At 40.7% G+C, this 18,872-nt stretch overlaps 1 protein-coding gene across 2 annotated transcripts in view; it reads left to right on the top strand.

The window, feature by feature from the left end:
• Nucleotides 1-18,872, top strand: part of ARHGEF26 (Rho guanine nucleotide exchange factor 26) — a 118,696-nt gene that overhangs the window by 51,628 nt on the left and 48,196 nt on the right. For both annotated transcript variants that reach the window (XM_019805375.2, XM_002924706.4), the window contains 2 exons: nt 12,614-12,766; nt 16,027-16,156. In XM_019805375.2, coding sequence (XP_019660934.2) covers nt 12,614-12,766; nt 16,027-16,156 — 283 coding nt within the window. The remainder of the gene's footprint in view (nt 1-12,613; nt 12,767-16,026; nt 16,157-18,872) is intronic.

Below are 18,872 nucleotides of genomic sequence, written 5' to 3'. Positions count from 1 at the left end.
CTAGGAGTGAGATTGCTGGGTTTTATGGTAACTCTCTCACAATTGAAGAACTGTCAGGCTCCTCTTCTCTTACGTGGATTATGGGTGTAGACTGTGACTGGCCTCCTTGCTTTCTTCTTTACACCACAGTTCAGTCTTCAGCCCCACACCCTGTTCCTTCTCCGGCTACCTCCAGATTACTTTCCTAAAATATAAGAAATCTCTGTCATCCTCTATTACTTAAGGAAGGCATTGAAACTGCTTACCGTGGGACTCCAGGCTCTTCATAGTCATTTATAATTTCATCTTCCAGTAATTTCCCAAATTTTGAGGATCTTTCTGTGTTAGCTGCTTTCATTATACAAAGCCGGTGGTTCCTAAACTTCTTTGTGTCATGAACTCCTTTAAAAGTCTACCATTCACAAACCTGGGGTCTACCACCCATTCCCTGGGCACGAACTGTGAGTTCCCACCTTTGCTTATACCATTCATTCGCTCACTTCCCCATCTACCTTCTCCTTTCTGCCAGTTTCCTAATACGAAAGTCTCTTACCTTTTCTTTGGAATTGCCCTGGGCTCTGTGTTCTGTGTGCCTAAAATAGAGCCTGGCACATAGTAGGTGTTCAGTGAATGGTCAGTGAATGAGTAGGAGAGGGAGCTGGGTCTCAGACTTTCCGCTTTGTGGAATTGATGAAGCTCTGAAGTCAGGCCCATGAGTAATGGAGGGGCCTCCAAGCAAGGACTGGATATGAGCTATTGGAGAAGTAACAGGGCTTAGAAGACAGAGATTCCAAAACGGATTAAGGGGATATACGAGTTTCCTATTGCTGCTGTAACAAATTGCTGTGAACTTAGTGATTGAAAACACCTAATTTTTTTCTCTTACAATTCTGAAGGGCAGAAGTCTGAGGTCCGTTTCACTAGGCTGAAGCCAAGGTATCAACAGGGCTAGTTTCTTCTGGAAGCTCTAGATAGTGATCTGTTTCTGAGCCTTTCCCAGCTCCTGGAGGTCCCCTGCGTTCCTTGGGGTATGACCCTGTCTTCCATCTCTGAAGCCAACTGCATTGTGTTTTCTTTCCTCTCTGATTTCTGCTTCCATCCTTACCTCTTCTCTGTGATCCCGATCTTCCTGTCGTCTGCTTAGAGGGACCCTGATCATTGTGCTGGGCCTGGATAAGCCAGGATGACTTCCCCATCTCAAGATCCTTAGTTACATCCACAAAGTCTCTTTTACCATGTAAGAGAACAGATTCACAGCACAGGGACATTTTTGGGGCCATGATTCATTCAGCCTGCCGCAGGGCACCCTACACAGAAACACAGTGCCTTTTGTGTTTTTGCAAAGTGTGTCTGCGCCTCGCCTAGCTTCAAGCCTCTTCATCATGACATGACTTCTTACAGAGTAAAGTAATGTTCTACCGCCTTTCGGTAGAAAATGGTTAGTTTGCCCTGGTTTGTTGCTTTCCCGTTTGTAACTCACGGAAGAGGTACCAAAGCATAGGACTTCACAAGGACCGATGAAGTCCTTCTCTAATTTTGTCATTGATAAATACCTATTAAAAATTGTTAAAAGTTGTTGAGAATGTGCATACCTGTGATTTTGAGCCTTTTTGGTGGATGGCAGGACTATGTTATACCTGCCCACCCAGACTTAATTGATGGAAATGTAGGAGCTGGGCTTCCTGTCCTTAAACAGAGTGGACTGGAAAAGCAAGACAGCTTACTGGCATTATGTAAAAGGTCTGTGAATTCTATGAATTCATATAGGAGGGAAAGGCATTTGTTGCACTTTAAATGATAATTAATGTTAATGAACGTGTACCATGTGCCAGACCATGTTCTAACCACTTAACATGTTTTAATTCATTCAGTCATCATGAGAACCACATGAAGTCATACCATTATTATTCCCATTTTACAAATGAGGAAATAGGACTTGCTGATGTTGGGCAAGTTGCCTAAGGTTACACCACTAATAAAAGAGGACCGGCATTTGAACCTAGGTCATTTGGCTCCTGAGACCGCACACATTTTCCAGAGGTGTACTGTAATGGTACACACTTAGCCTTGCTACAGTATGTGTGAAATTCACTTTATCTGGAGGTGTATTCACTTACAGCTATTATTATCTAATAGAGGTAAGAGATCACATTTCCCTAATACCGAGAAAAAGAGAAAGCAGGAACCTTGGTCTTTGGTGTTGAGGAGGTGATTTGGAGGCTAATGATCTCACCTTCCCTCTTTTTGTTCCTTCATGCTCCCCTCCCATCACCCCGTGGGCTCTTTTCCCTTCTTTCTGGAGTGTTCCCCTCTTTGCTGTGTGGCTGGTGGTCTTTCTGGGGCTGATGTCTGTGTGTGGAAGGACCGAAGGTTGACCCAGTCTTCTTCTTCATTCAGTTGTCCGTTTTGTTTTACTAAATGAAGACACAGAAATTTATCATTATCTCAGATCCACTTACAGCCAGGCTGAGATTTTGTTTATCCCATAGATCCTGTTCATCGGGTACTTTGCTAACCAGTGCTAATAACCATCTAAAAGGAAAGCATTTTAAAAGTCTTTGATGAAGGGGCTCCTGGGTGGCACAGCGGTTAAGCGTCTTCCTTCGGCTCAGGGCGTGATCCCGGCGTTGTGGGATCGAGCCCCACGTCAGGCTCCTCCACTATGAGCCTGCTTCTTCCTCTCCCACTCCCCCTGCCTGTGTTCCCTCTCTTGCTGGCTGTCTCTATCTCTGTCGAATAAATAAGTAAAATCTTAAAAAAAAAAAAAAAGTCTTTGATGAAAGTCGGAGAGGGCTGTCGGAAGCCGGTGGGGTGGGGCCTGGAGCCAGCTGCTGCAGAAAGTGGAGCGGTTTGGAAAAATGTCAGAGAGGATATGAAATTCTATTTCCCTCGCATAGACAAGCATCATTTTTCTTAGGGCTTTATGGCTTAGGAAACTGACCTTTGTAGTTTTTCTAAATCGTGTCCTTGTCCCTTTTTCTTTTTGATAAAATTGATTGGAGCCATAGGGAGCATTTCTTTAGGAAGACAACTATTGGAGGCATGATGAAGAAAGAAAAACAGAGATGCAAAGATTTGGGGCTTACTTTAAATGTTATTCTTCTTTGTGGATTGAATTGATTGAAATACTGTGGGCACCACCTAAATGGATCTGGAAATAGTGCCTGAAGAGAAATGTGTTCCTTCGTGTGCTGATTTTATTCCAGAATGACCAGCCCACAATAGGAAAGGGGGCTTCAGCATGAAGACTGTTTTGTTTTACTTGATTTTGTTCCAATATTCTATAAATTCATTCCTGGTGCTGTTTCCCAGCAGCCACCAAGAATCCACATTTTCCTGGTTTGTTTATAATTGATCATTTATATTCCCAACTGCATCCACAAAAGGTTCAAGGCAACATACAGTAAGTGTCATGTTTGAGTGGGAAATGAATGTGGCCATTTCAGTGGGAAATAGAAAACAGGGTAGTGACGGGGAGAGCGCGTGTGCTCAGCTCCTTGTCCTGCTGGCGTTACTAGGAGTGAGAGTTAAACCCAGTGATATTCTTCTAGGTAGCCATGGTAAAGGGGTCACAGAACTGGTTATGTAACTGTCATCTAATAAAAGGAAACAGTTCCTCAGAAGTCATAAATCTTGCCTAGGTTTTGAGTTTTCAAAGGATTTTTGCCAGGCAGCGGATTAACAGAATTATTTTTGAGGTTACAAGCCCAGTATCTCAGATGCTGTGTGAAGAGCGTAAACACGCATGTACGAATTTGCCAACCAGCAGAGCTATTCAGAGCCACCTCTCTCCGGCCCACCCAGACCATGTGGACCCTGGTAATTTAATGTAGTTATTAAATCACACCTGGTGGATACTTGCTCGTATTATCACTCACTGTTGCTCCCCTTGGAAGATGGCACTTTAACAAAGGGCCAAGAGGGCAGAGCAGGCATCCAGTATTGATTCGTTCAGCACATTTATTGAGTGCTTATTCTTTGCTAGGTCCTGGAGGTCCAGTGGTGAATCAGGTGTACTTGGGCTCAGTCTCCATGTTCATATATAAAATTGGGCAGTGATTTTTCCATTGTGTGGAAGTTAATAGTTGTTCTCAAATAAGACAAAAATTAAAAACTGTAAAGCTGTCCATAATAACCCAGGACATCACAGGCTCATTCATACAGCAGCGTTTATCTCTTCTAAGGACGTTTTGATAAGAGCGCTGGCCCATGCTTTCTGTCATTCATTAGCATGTGACCCTTATTCTGGGAGAATTACAATATGGATGAGTGCGCGTGAGTGGCACTGAAACAAGAGAATCTAGCATGCAGTGAGTTACCATGGGAACAAGCCCCTTTTCCTCCAATATATTTTTGTGAAGCAGATTCAGATGATAGGTACGTTAAATTCTCATTTTTGAGTGAAAATAGTCTAATGGCATTAAAATTGGAAGAACTTTTAAAATACTGTTTTCCTATCTTGGTATGGTCCAGTTTCTATTCGTTCGGGCATGTACATTAGCAGTGAGAGGAAGAACTTATTAAAGGGGAGCCTTAAGTGATATGGAGGGGTCTTGGGGGACACTTAGCACTCTGGCCTCTCTTTGCCTTTCTCTTCCCTGGCCCCCAGCTGCACCCTCCTTTTTTGGGATTTTCTGGGTGCCTTGAACTGAAGACACTCGGGGGAGCAGGATTTAAACCCAAGCAAGTTCTGTGTTGTGTGGTATTGAGAAAATCCTTAGTTTCTCTCTTTCACCCCAGTCTCTTCTGTCCTGTGCCTAGGCTGACCTTAGAGGTTTTCATAGGATGAGAAGAATCTCTTAACAAAAACCATCCTAGAGATTTTAAGGATCAAGCAGAAGGTATCAGAATGGGAGTTAGGGCTACCGGAACATTTTTGTTTAGAGTTTTTTTTTTTTTTTTATCTCACATTCCCAACCTCTCTTAATTTCAACCCTTATCCCTTATCAATTCAGAGATAAAATTTCAGAAGGAAAACCTAAATAGAACGTGACAAGATATAGAGCCTGCTAAGGAGGGAACCTCGTGCGACCTTTGCCAGAGAAGGAGGTGGAGTAGTCGTCTGATTGAGAAGCAACAGCCCTCTATTTTTGTCAAATTAACACATTTTCTGTCATTGCCAGTCTGGTCAAGGATTCCTAGATGAACTTCATCTTATCCGTCAATTTTGATTGATCGTGAATGTCTGCCTAGAGTGCAGACTCTGCAACTGGGCCGAGGGCCACAACTGGTCAGAGACGCCTGCCGTGGGTTAGTGGTGGTGCTCTTGTCCTGCACTGCTATCCCCAGTCCAGTGGGGTCTTAAGGAAATGGATGCTAATCGTTAGTGTCGGCATGACCACCGACACAAAGCCCCAAACAAGCAAGCCCTGATCTCACTTATCTACAGCAGAATATAAATTCATTTTTGGTAGAGTACAGAATGTTCTGTTGGTGCTCTGTTAGGAAAGTATTTCCAGCAGCAAATAGTTTGTTGCCACTTATCTGGAATATTTCTTTGTTTAGTGAAGATATTTTATTATATAACAGCAACTTAGACATGTGAAACCTGCCTGATATGTTACATGTCTCCAGCATAAGTGAATATGACCCTCTCTGGTGGGATACAGGGGCTGTTTTGATTGACAGCTAATTCAAGCGAGGAAGAAGTCCAAGAATGATTTGGGTTTGGTTTCGACAGATGGATATTAATGAAGGAAATGTACCTTGAAAGGATGCCATTCCAGGAAAGGCACAGGACAGCGCTGATTATAACCAGAGCCCTACTTTCTGGGCTTCTCCAGCTAGAGCGCTGAGTGCTTCTTAGCCCAGCTAGAATCCTCCCTAAATTGGGTGGGGGAGGGGCGGGTCCAGGACCTTTTTCAGAGAGTGCTGCTGGCACTGAAGAGACTGGGGCTGGACTGGGTCCTATTTCAGTGACCCTACTTGACGGGATTGTAAAAGGCGTTTGTGTCTTCATCAATTGGTGACCCTCACTGTGCCTAGCATAGTTCTGGGAAACCAGTTAAAAAAAAAAAAATACGTGTTCACTTGATTTATCAGTGAGTAAAGCAAAGACTGACCAATTTGTGGGTGTTAGCATGTTTGATAAAATACCAGTAAAACAAAATAATTTGAACATGTTTCATCTTTAATTTTCCATTTCAAACACAAATTTGATTTATTCACATCAAATATTTTGATCAATATGTTTCAGGTACTTGAACAAAAAAGACATGGTCCCTGTCCTCTAGACCTTGCTAAGAGAGACAAATGTAAACAAATTCATAATATAATTAATTACGGCCATAATAGGGGTACCAAAGGAGAAGTATAACATAAATGACCCAGCCCAGAGGGCCAGGGAAAGCTTCTTGAAGGGGATGAAATTTAATCCTAGACTTGAAAGATGAGCCAGGGTTTGGTAGGCAAAGTGGAGGGCAGCAGGGTACAAGGAGGGCAAAAATGAATGACTGAGTTTCTCAGGGACCTGTAAACCAGCATTTGGTTATGCTGTATCAGCCAGGACCAGAACACATCACTAGCTGCGGCCTTCCAGATTGTCTCCCCTGGAGGCTGCACCTGGGGTGTCTGACAGCTCTTCTGCCGCCCTGCGGATCTGGCTGCAGCATAAATCCACAGTGAGTCTCTACTATGTTGATGTGTGTGATTTACATGTTGAGATGATTCGACAGCTGGTCTTCTTGGAAAATACTACGGTTCTTTCTCAGCTCCGTCTTTTCACTGGATGTCTAGATTGAAGGATGGCTGGTGCTAACAGGAAAGCTCAGGGGGCATCTGTACACAGAAGCAGTAGGGGAGATTTGAGCACGGGCGCGGAACTCCGAAGAGCTGTGACTCTGGTTCAGACCAAGGCTCGGTTGTTTTGAGTTTTGACTTAAGCTGTCTTAGCCTTGGTTTTGTCATCTCTAAAATGGGTCTAATAGCCATCTCATGAAATAGGCTTGAAGATTAAATTAAATGAGGCAGTATATGGGAAGCATGTAACACTGGGCTTGGTGGTCATACATATCAATTGTTGGCTCCTTGACATCTACCAAAGCCTGTCACATTGAGCTAGACACATGGAGGAGATTTCGCTGGTTGACTGATTGAATCAGAGTTGTTGTCTATATTAAATACATTTTAATCTCCTCTATAGATTGGTAGATTTACCCTACAGTCCTAAAGAGCTATCAGGAACACTCCTGTCTGACATGCCAGCACATTATCAATTGACTATTAAGAAGGCTGTTAGTATGGTATGGGTACATTGATAGCTCACATTTGTGTCTTTTCTACCCATCACAGAAGGGAGAAGGGGCAGCGAACAATAGGACATGTGCCGAATATATCAAAAACAGCTACCTCATTGTTGACTTTGTTTTTACCCCGCAATGCGGTCCTGCGTGTAAGACCATCATCACTTGCTAAAGCAGCCACAAAAACCCCAGAGAATATGCAATTCTTGCTGTTCTAGGACGTATTAGAGGAAAAAGGATACAGGCCTTGATTAAGCTTTTCTAACATAGACTTGTCTTTAAGTCATCTTGAAGTCCCAACTCCTGAGAGACACCGTGGTGTCCTTGGGGGTCTGAGGGTTCTCTGCACAGCTGGGGAGCTCACCTGGGCGGGTTGCAATCATCTGAAGCATGGGCGTAATGGTGCTGGTGCCCGTGAGTCAGCAGGCAAACAGGGCTCATTTGAGTTTCTGGTTAGGAGGCACTGTTTCCAGGAAGCCTTTTCTGGTCCTTCAGAGGTTTCTCAAAATCTAGACTTTAGCGATGAGATTAGAATTTTGGTGGAGGAAAAAAAGAGAGAGAGAGAAAGGTTGTGTCACATGATTGTTTATAAAACATGATCATCTTGGTAACATTACAGGGATGAAATAATGAAGGTATTGTCCCAGACAAAAAAAAAAAGAAAAAAAAAACAATATTCACAGGGCTGAAATACATTTCCATTAAAATGTTGCCCTTCAAATAAGCCAAATTACTTCGCAAGCTCATTTAAATTTCACTGAGGGAACCAGAATGCTTTTACTTTGGCTTCAGGTTTGATTTGGATCTCCAGCATCTTTGGTTATTGAAATAATATCTCATTCTTCAGTAATAACTTTCTTGGTCTTTCCGTAGCTCAGCTCACTTAGTAAAATATGCAAATTTGCCAAAATAACCAGTAGATAATTTAACATAGGAAGCTTTAAATTATGTCTTAATTATTCTAATGTCAAAATAAAAGATGGGTGGCTTGGTTTATATTATATTAAAGTAAGTAGCATAAACACATATTTCATTAGTACTTTGTTTTTAACCTTGTACTTTGGCAAGCGTTTTACTGTGATAAATGAATTTTCCTTTTCATTGGGAAAAGCCAAGTTACTGTTGTTTTTGGTTATGTAGTTGCATTCCTTCAGACTATAACAGTTAGTTAAAGACAAGAAAGGGTAAGGGATATTTGCCTCTGAGACATTCATTTCTTAGATTAACATGATAATGACCTTATGAATGGTTTCTTATTTTTTCGGTTTTCTTTGAACATTTTCCTGAAAGACACGTGGAGTTAAAATAATGAACAAATATTTTGCATTTATACAAAAACCAGCTAAAAGTGAACTGGTCCTTACTATGTACTACCTAGAACTGCTGTGGCCCCGAATTCTCACAGACATGTATTTTTAGCTGTCCTTTTGATGTGTCTAAGGCAAAATTAAACTGCTCCTTCTTGCTTCCCCTCGCTCCTCCAAAATCCCTGTCCTTGTGAATGATTTAATGCCCCACCTTGCTGCCCAGGTGGAAATCTTCAGTGGAAACCCCAGCATCTTCCTTGACTTTCCATCTGATGAGTTTTTTTCTTTCTGTGAATTTTTCCTCCAAATTGTTACCCTAATCTGTGTCCTCTCTTTTTGATTTCCCACTGCCAGGCTTGATACCCACAGTAGCTGTTTCTCTGACCTGCTTGCGATCTCTCCTCTCCCAACTTGTACTCCATCCGTCTCTGCCCCAATTTTCTCTGATCAGATGATCATCTTCATCACCTCCAGTGGTTCTCACTGTCCACAGATGAAGCAAGGTCCTCAGCATATGGCATACAGCAGATAGTCAAGCCTTTGCAGTCTGGCTCTGACCTGCTTTTCAACCCTCATTCTCTGCCATCGGTTCACCTGTGGTCAACACCTCAGCCCCACTGAATGCCAGTGTCCCAATTCGTGCCTGTAGCTACGTTGTTTCCCCTGCCTTTCTGCTCCCGCTAATGCCATCCTCCTCACACCTTCCCTTGCTATCAGTCACCAGCCCTCTGGACTTTTCACTGTATGTCTCTGTTAGAGGTCTTGTATTGTGATTAATCGTTTCCATGCTTCCCATGGGCTACTCATCTATGAGTGTTGGAAAGGATCATTTCCTATTCAACTTTCATTTATGAAATTCATGAAATAATCTCTCCTTGGCATACAACTCAGCTTCTTCTGTACTGATTCTTGGTATTATATTATCACTTCTTGGTATATACTATTTTTGGAAGAGTCAGTGAGGTCAAAGTTCCACCTCTAGGTGTATAGCCCCAAAGACTTGAAAACAAGGACTCACACAGATGCTTGTATGCAGATTTTCATAGCAGTATCATTTATTCACAATGGCGAAAGGGTAGAAATGGCCTAAGTGTCCATCAACAGATGAATGGATAAGCATAATATGATATATATACACAATAGACTATTATTCAGCCATAAAGGGGAATTAAGTCAGCATAGATTAACCTAGATAACATTACACTAAGTGCAATAAATCAGACAAAAGGCACAAATATTTTATGATTCCACATATAGGAGATATTTTGAATAGGCAAATTCATAGAGGTTGAAAGTAGATTAGAAGTGATCAGAGCAGGGGCCCCTGGGTGGCTCAGTTGGTTAAGTGTCAGACTCTTGATTTTGGCTCAGGCCCTGATCTCAGGGTTGTGAGATTGAGCCCCAGGTCGGGCTCTGCACTGGGTGTAGAGCCTGCTTGGGATTCTCTCTCTCTCCCTTCCCCTCTACCCCCTGCCCCCTAAAGAAGTTATTAGGGACTGGGGAGAGGGAAATGAAGCATTATTAAGTGGTGGGTATAGCATTTCTGTTGGAGGTGATGAAAATATTTTGGAAATAGGTAGTGGTGAGAATTGTACAACATTGTGAATGTAATTAATGCTGTTGAATTGTACACTTAAAAATGGTTAAAATGGCAAATTTTATGTTACATATATTTTACCCCAATTAAAAACATATACAGTTCATTTAACAAAAAAAAAAAAAAATACTGACACCACCACCCGTAGGCACGTATGTTCCAAGATGTGGTTGTATGCAAACATGTTGTCTTTCTGTATCATCTATGTTTATCAGCCTTACCTTCTCAATATAACATGGATTTCTTGAAGTCAGGGACCAGGCTATATAGAAAATATCCTTTAAGAAATGGCCTTTAAATATCCTTTAACAAACATAGGGGTTTGGAGTAGGTTGTTTTTGCAACTGATGAAACTTTTAGGAGAGGGTTTAATATTTTACTTTAATGTTAATAAACTCAGTCTTGAAAAAGTGATATGAAGCTGTTTTGGAACAGAATTTGGTATTTCTGACCTACTGTTTAAGAATTATGCATATTAACCCTGTTACCTTTGGAAGGAAGGCCAAATAGCCCAGCCAAGTGTGCTTTAAGTTTTCCTTTTGCTGTTTTAAACAAAGGGCTTGGATAACCTGGCCCATTACAATCTATGGAGGGGAATCCTACTGATTATTTTCCCTAAATCCTCCTTAAAGCAAATAAAAATTTTTCTGTGCTTTCTCCGAGCATAAATTACTCTTCTAGGAGTTAAGGTGTATTTCTTCATCTTTTAAGCTCCTATGGAAAAGTTAAAAAATAAAACAGGTAATGATGACAAACTAATACAGTTTATACTACAATGTGTTTAATGTATATGTAAATATGTAAAATCAAGACCTCTTAAAATCGGGATCGTTTTACTGCTGAGTGCCAGGATAGTTTTTGAAAATAACTGAGATGTAAATGTGAGAAAATGTTAGCTCATATTTACTATTAATCATTCTATGTAAATTTCTGTTGTCTCATTCACTGTCAGTCTTGAATTTTGTATTTGGAGTCCACCCATCAAACCAGTTAGGAGTGATGATGTGATGAATGCTAAAGAGATTATTGAAAACTAAATTTCTCATCGGGCGCCTGGGTGGCTTTGTCAGTTAAGCATCTGCCTTTGGCTTAGGTCATGATCCCAGGGTCCTGGGATCCAGCCCTGCATCGGGCTCCCTGCTTAGCAGTGAGTCTGCTTCTCCTCTGCCCCTCCCCCTCCTCGTGCTCTCTCTCTCTCTCTCTCTCTCTCAGATAAATAAATAAAATCTTAAAAAAAAATAAAAAGAAAAGGAAAACTAAATTTCTCTTGTATGACTGTTCCAGAAGTCAACATTAGAAAATACTGTTAATTTCACCTTTATTACACTTTTTTTGGAAGATGTTTTGGCCACATAATGACAGTTCTTTCCAACAGATTTTCCTATCCCTCCAAACATGGACAGTAAGTGTGCTCTAGGGAGGTTCGTCTCAATTTTTACTGTGCATACAAATCATCTGAAGATCTTGACAAAATGCAGGCTCGGATTTGGGGACGGACATAGGTGGTGAGATGCTGCATTTCTAGTAAGCTCTTAGATGCCTGGTCTATGGACTACATTTTGAGCAGCAGTGCTCTTTGTAGAAACCTATTTCAAATATCTGATTTTGATGTGCTGTAAAATAGGCTGCCCTCCAGGGTTGCCAGATAAAATACGGGATGCTCAAGACGTCCTATTGACTATTTTTGTACGTACCTGTACTACAAAATAACTCATTTATCTGAAATTTAATTTTCATTACACTGGACCCTAGATAGATAGATACAAACACACCCCAAATCTGGCAACCCTAAAATGCAATCTTAATAATTTCTGAGTACATTTAAATGCCATGTATATTATTAGATTTAAGTATTTTCAGAAAAAGGACACAGAATTAGGTTNCCAGAATTGGGTTTTTTTTTTTTCACTCTTTTTTTTTTTTTTTTTTTTGAGAGAGAGAGCATGAGAGAGAGCTCAAGCAGGGAAGGGGAAGTGGGAGAGGGAGAGAGAGAATCTTAAGCAGGCTCCATGCTCAGCAGCATGGAGCCCAGCACAGCGCTCAGTCTCACAACCCTGAGATCATGACCTGAGCCAAAATCAAGAGTTGGATGCTTAACTGAGCCACCCAGGCACTCCTCGGACTTGTTTTTTAAGGTGTTTTGCACATAGGCTTTTCAATACTATGAAATATGGAAACATGACTACCCCCTCCAATATCTAGAGAATTCTTGGAAAAATAGTGAAATCTGTACATTCTAAAATATATCTGAAAGCACAGAAGTGCCCTGTGTTATCAGTGTTTTCAGTTAAACCCTTGAAGTAATAAGATGTTAATATTATAGATTTGAATTTCGACAATCTTTATAGTTTTTTTCTTGTATCTCTTTGAGTTGGTATTGTGCACTGTTGATATTTCCAAATCCTGTATAATAACATTACATGAGAATAATCTTTGATTTTTTTTAAGTGTATGAAAGAAAATGTAAATGCTTTTCTTTGTTTTTCCAGATTCTTTACAGAGTTGGAAGCAAGACATCAGAATAATATCTTCATAGATGACATAAGTGACATTGTGGAAAAGCACACAGCATCCACATTTGACCCGTATGTGAAATACTGCACAAACGAAGTCTACCAACAACGCACACTGCAGAAATTGTTGTAAGAGACGTTGAATGTTACAGTGAATAGCCTAACCTCATTCCAGCTAGGTCACATTGATTGAAATTAATTGATCTCTTACATCATATTTAGAAATGCTTCCTGATGGGCTGTTTTCCAGGACTGCTTTCAGGGTGAGGGGATTTGACTAGAAAAATCCACTCTGTGGACAACTTTCTCTCTAAAGCAACTATGAAATTAAAGGTTTTTGTTACTGTTTTCCTTGTTGTTGTTTTAAATTGCTGCAAGACCCAGGAGTGATCATCATTCTAAAACTCCCATTTTTCTAAGCCATTAACCGGCCATTGAGTAGTTGGCCTGAGGCCAAGAGAGTATTTGAGTTGAACTAGTGCCTATGATCCCGATTCCCTACTCCTCTAATCTTCCTCTGTTTAGGTGACAACTCTATTAAGTTTTTTATAGGAATTGCTGGTTTTCCCCTTCTGGGTAGTTAGAAGTGAGGAGAGAAGGGAAAGTCTGAAGGAAAGCAATAGAAAAAAAAATGTTCTTAAAGGCTTGAATTATGCAACAAAAAAGAATGAGGCTTTAAATTTCCCTCCTCACCTTTTCCCCCTATCCTATTTAGGTTACTGAGAGTTTTGATGGGATGTATATGGCTTTAGCCCTAAACGTCAGCGATTGTTCAGTAATGTCTTGTTTTATGTTGGGGGACCCTGTTTGTCTCACATAGCTATTTGTTTTCCAGCCCAGTGTGAATTGCCATAAACTCAGTTTGGGGGCTGATGGCTATTATCATTCATACCCGCTCTGTGGGTTGTGGCATTTATGACCACAGCGTGGAGCTCTGGTTAGCTGCTACGCAATGTGTGTGCCCCTGTGGAGGGATTGGGGTTGCTGCTGAGAGAAACAGCCCACTGAATCCCCCAAGTCACTGGGAAGGGCTGATTGTGCCCCTTCTCCCTCCACAACCTTATGAAACTCTTGTATGGGAAGGGTGGAAAACCAAATGAGGTTTTTAAGTACGGAGCCGGCTTTGTTGGCACTGTTGACATTTTGGTCTGGATAGGTCTTTGCTGTGGGTGCTGTCCTGTGCATTGTGGCATGGTTCATAGCCTCTCTGGCCCTGTGCAGTAGATGCCCCTCACTCCAGCTGTGACAACCGAAAAGGTTTCTAGACATTGCCGAATATCCTTGGGGGCATAATCTCACCCCTGGCTTTTCTTAATCCCCCACCTGTCCCGGGACCCCGGATAACTGTGAGAAGATGCAAGTGACATGTGTGAAAACAAAGCCTTGAATTAGAGCTAAATTTCATTTTGTTTTCATTTTATTGTGCAGGATTTATAAAAGGTGACTAGGTACTCCTGTAACTCAAAAAATAAAGGTTCTAGGGGCACCTGGCTGGCTCAGTCCGTACAGCATGAGACTCTTGATCTCAGCGTTGTAAGTTCGAGTCCCACGTTGGGTATAGAGGTTACTTAAAAATAAAATCTTTAAAAAGGAAATAAAGATTCGATCTAAATTAGCTTAACAATACCATCATTTGAGCTTTTGCATGGAAAATAGTATTTGTGTTTTCAGGGTTTTATTGCAGGTATTGTGTAGTTGCATTTAGGGCATTGACCAGCTGCACGCTGGAAATGCTTGCGCGTCTTTGAAAACAAGCAAACATGTAATAGATGCCCAGGGTCCATCCCAGACTATTTAATCAGAATCTTTGGGGGTGGGGGTTCTGGGACCTGAGTGATTTCAACATGCAACTGGTTTGGAGTTTGATTTTTTTTTTTTTTTTACCTTACTAAAAATCTTTTTAAAGCCAATAGGTAAGGAAACTTAAAATTCCTCAATTTGAGAAAATGAAAGTAAAACATTTCTGTGTAATTTCTTTTAATTTGCTGTTCTAGGTATTTACTGATTTATGAATCAAAATATCTAACTTTCAAAATACAATTTTTTAAAAAGGTCACAACTTCCACTGCCCTGCTTCTTGGCCTTCCCCTGCTCCCCAACATGGGATTTCAGTATCCATTCCCAAACCCCTGTCCCCGCCCCGTTGTAAGTCGCAAGGGAACTCCTCAGAGCTCCTCTTGGGTGAAGTGAGGTGAGAGATCTGGGGGTAAGGGCACCCATTGAAAGTCAGAAGACCTTGGTTTGACTCTGTCTTCACCAAATACTAGGTCTGTTACTTGGCAAGTGGAGGGTCCTTCTGGGGCTCCATTCTTATTGGAATCCCCTCTTGACCTTCATTACATGTTGTATGGATGTTTCCACGTGAAGTCGTATCTGTGGGTGCATCTTGCTAAGTGCCATGAAAATGTTGTGGCAATGTTATCATTGTTCTTATGTCCCTGGGAGGGGAGAAATGTTCTGGCTGGCATGGTCAGAAAGTTTTCTGTCTCAGAAGCTTTGAAGAAGGCCAGAAGCCTCCTAATAAATAAATCCGGTCTGATATTTCTTTCTTAGATTATAATCTGAAGCTAGAGAAGTGATTTAAAACATCATTTGTTATCTTTTTAATGGAATGTTTATAGATTACCAGTTATGAGATCTAGTTTGTACGCTGGTTAATAATTGATATGTTCACGGATATGTTCACCATTATGATACCATTGCCTCTTCATTTCTTTACTTCCCGTTTCTACAAGTTTCTAGCTCATGCATTTCTTATTGTTCATATTGTTATCTTGAACTCCTAGCTTCTATTCAGTCATTACTATAAAAGGCAGACAAGCCATCTGTGTCTATGTAATTGTTGTTTTAGATATTAAAAAATCATAATATGTGAATTTATCAGGACATTTTATACAGGCATTCCTAGTTTCATTGTGCTTCACTTTACCACACTTTTAACAGAAGGTTGTTTGTAACCCTGCATCGAGCTAGTCTGTCAGCGCCATTTTAGTAATCTCACAATATTTAAAACATTTTCATTAATATTATGTGTTACGGTGATCTGTGGTCAGTGATTATGACTCACCGAGAGCTCACATAATGTTTAGCATTTTTTAGCCATAAAGTATGTTTTGATTAAGGTATGTGCATCTTTTTTTTAAGACATAATGCTCTCGCACACTTAATAGACTACAGTGTGATGTAAGCATGACTTTTAATACACACTGGGAAACTAAAAATTCCTTTGACTCGCTTTATTGCAATATTTGCTTTATTGTAATATTTGCTTTATTGTAGTGGTCTGGAACCAAACCCACGATATCTTTGAGGTATGCCTGTAATATGTTTTTACTTCTTAACTTGAGGAAGAAGTATTTTTAATTTCTTCTTTCTTTGTTTCTTCTCAGAGCCACCAACCCATCTTTTAAGGAAGTACTGTCACGAATTGAGTCCCACGAAGACTGTAGGAACTTACCCATGATCTCCTTCCTCATTCTCCCCATGCAGAGGGTGACTCGCCTGCCCCTGCTAATGGACGTAAGACATGATCTAATGGCTCTTTCCTCTGTGGGTAGCTGTGCTGCTATCAATCTGGTTAAGAAAATTGTTCTTGTTTCACTTAAATCAATGTACTATATCTCTTCTTTAAAATCCTCCAACTGAGTGAGAAGGTGCTATTCAGTTGGAAAGTCTCACTGTGTCTGATATCTTTGGAAATTACCTTCAACTTAGGCTCGTGTAGGTGCTATGAAGATTTCAGATTGCATCACTCACTTAACATTTTTTGAAATGGGAAAAATATTGGCTTATTGAAGACAAGAGGCTTGGATTCCATTTCCCCCTGAGCCACTAGGCATGTGACATTGGGCAAGTCACCTAACACCTTCAGCCTCAGTTTCCTCAAATTGATCACCCAGATCCCTTCCCTTGAGTGTTCCAAGATGCTGTGGTGCTTCTAAAGCACATGGGGATGAGACACTTCAGCATTAGAAGGCATGAACTTGCCCTTGTTTTCTCTTGCACAAATAAGGTAAGAAAAGGCCAGCATCCTTCTTATTTTAGGGAACATTCACGAAGAAAACAAGGATTTGATTTTGAATGGTGGCAAGACATGGCTGGGGGCAGTGAGTAGAGACTGTCTGGTCTGAAATGCAGCTGGGAGGACAGCAGACAGCAAGGGGGGATGGGAGGGCTGCATACCGGCTGGGCCGGAACCACAGCAGCAATGACGAGAGAAGAACCAGGTGCCCCGGCACAGCTCCCAACTGGCTAGTGGGCTAAATAGTGTCTTTTCGATCAAATTAAAATATTTTGCCATAGTGTTACTTTAAAATTGGATCATAATGTAAATGTCAGTTTTAACGTACTTGATTTTTGCATGTCAAAACACAGAATAAAAATACAGCAAAAAATTATGATTGAATAAGGTTACAAAATAAATTCCATTTTCCATGTTCCATTATAAATTCACAGAGATTTTCTAAAAGCACTGACATTTTGCAGTGAGCAAAAGCATGTGATCGTAGTCACTTTGTTGGCTCTGCTGCCTGGTTTGGGGGGGTGGGGGGTTGGTCATTGTCTCAGAATTCCTAACACCCTGCTGCTCTCCAGCTTCACCTCAATTTACTACCTTCATACACTTTTGTGGTTTTGGAACTCCTTTCCTTGTTAATATTGGAAAACTTGCAGAATTTTGAAAATTTAGCTCTCTGATTTTTTTTTCTTTTTTTTTTTTTTTGAGATCAGCATTTCTCCTGTCTAAGGGTAGAAGGCAGCCAGGTTATCAAAACCAAATTTTGGCTTTAAAAAGGTTTATTTGTAGGATCCATCCACACTTGTTCCCTGACTTTCCCACTCTGCATCTTCGTTCACGTTGTCGTTGGCTGTCACTACTAAAACAAGCACATCTTTCAGGCACTAGCTCTAATGCTCCTTCTTTCGTGAAGCCTTCCTTACTCAGTGCCCTCCTAAGCCGATATGTCTTCCTCCCCATCTGAACACCCGCAGCACTCTGAGAGAAGGGACTCTGGTAGGTAAACTTGGTGTCCTAGAAGCCATGTGGCTTTTGGAGTAAGATCTGGGCACAAATTCTGGCTCTCCCACTTACAGTATGATTCCTGGCAAATTGCCTAATTTCATCTGAAGCATAAGTATAATATATACTTGGAGGATTGGCATGAAAACGAATGAAGTAGTGAATGGTAAGCCTGACACAATAATAGACACTCATATAAATTCATGTATATAGGATACAGGCTTGTCCTGAGTTATGTAAACGTTGTGAATTTTTCAAAGACATATCCAGGGAGCAGCTACTGTACTTTCTTCCATAAGATTTTATCAGCAGTAAGAAGTCATTAAAAAAAGTTTATTTTATAAAATTTCTAAATATGAAACTTTGATCTAGAGAAATATTATTTCAAATTTTGCTATTTTTTAAATGAGAAATGGGTACTTTCTAAATACAACATTTCTTGCAGTGGTATGAATTTTCAGGGTTCTTTTTCTTCTTAAAATGTATTTTAGCCATATTTCTTTAGATTCTGTGTAGATGCTCTGATCTCTCAGCCTTCTATATTTTCTCTGTTTAATTTTGAGAAAATTGTTTGAATAGATTGGGACTCACGGAATCTAATACATTGTTGTACCATGTTGGAGGTTAATGCCATGAATGGCCAGTGGGCTCAAAATTTTTTTGGGTCAGAGACCCTGTTGTGATTCTGAGTAAAGCTAGACTCATTCTCCCTACAAAATTCAGTGTACACAAAATTTTACATAAAATTGAAATGTGCAAAGACAGCTTGGGACCCAGGATGCCTGCTTTTAGGGACATAAACCGGTATTTTTCATACTGCTTCTGTACACATTAGTGGGTCATGAAATTGATTTTTGAATCATAAGCAGTGTTTATTAAAAAAAAATGAAACAGAGAGGTGCCTGGGTGGCTTAGTCAGTTAAGCGTCTGCCTTGGGCTCAGGTCAGGATCCCAAGGTTCTGGGACTGAGCTCTGCATTGGGCTCCCTGCTCAGCGGGGAGCCTGCTTCTCCCTCTTCTCCCTGCTTGCACTCTCTCACTGTCTCTGCTGCTATCTGTGTGTGTGTGTCTCTCTCTCAAATAAATAAAATATTTTTTAAAAAAGTGAAATAGAATAGAATGTGTGATATGTGATATATACACAGTTCATAATGTGATTAAGTATTATTTTTAAAAAGCCTTTTTTCATTTTTATGTACGCATGTACTGGTTGCTGATG

This window comes from Ailuropoda melanoleuca, chromosome 1 (genome assembly GCF_002007445.2).
Source record: "Ailuropoda melanoleuca isolate Jingjing chromosome 1, ASM200744v2, whole genome shotgun sequence".
Lineage (NCBI taxonomy): Eukaryota > Metazoa > Chordata > Mammalia > Carnivora > Ursidae > Ailuropoda > Ailuropoda melanoleuca.
This window is presented reverse-complemented; position numbering and strand designations above follow the sequence as displayed.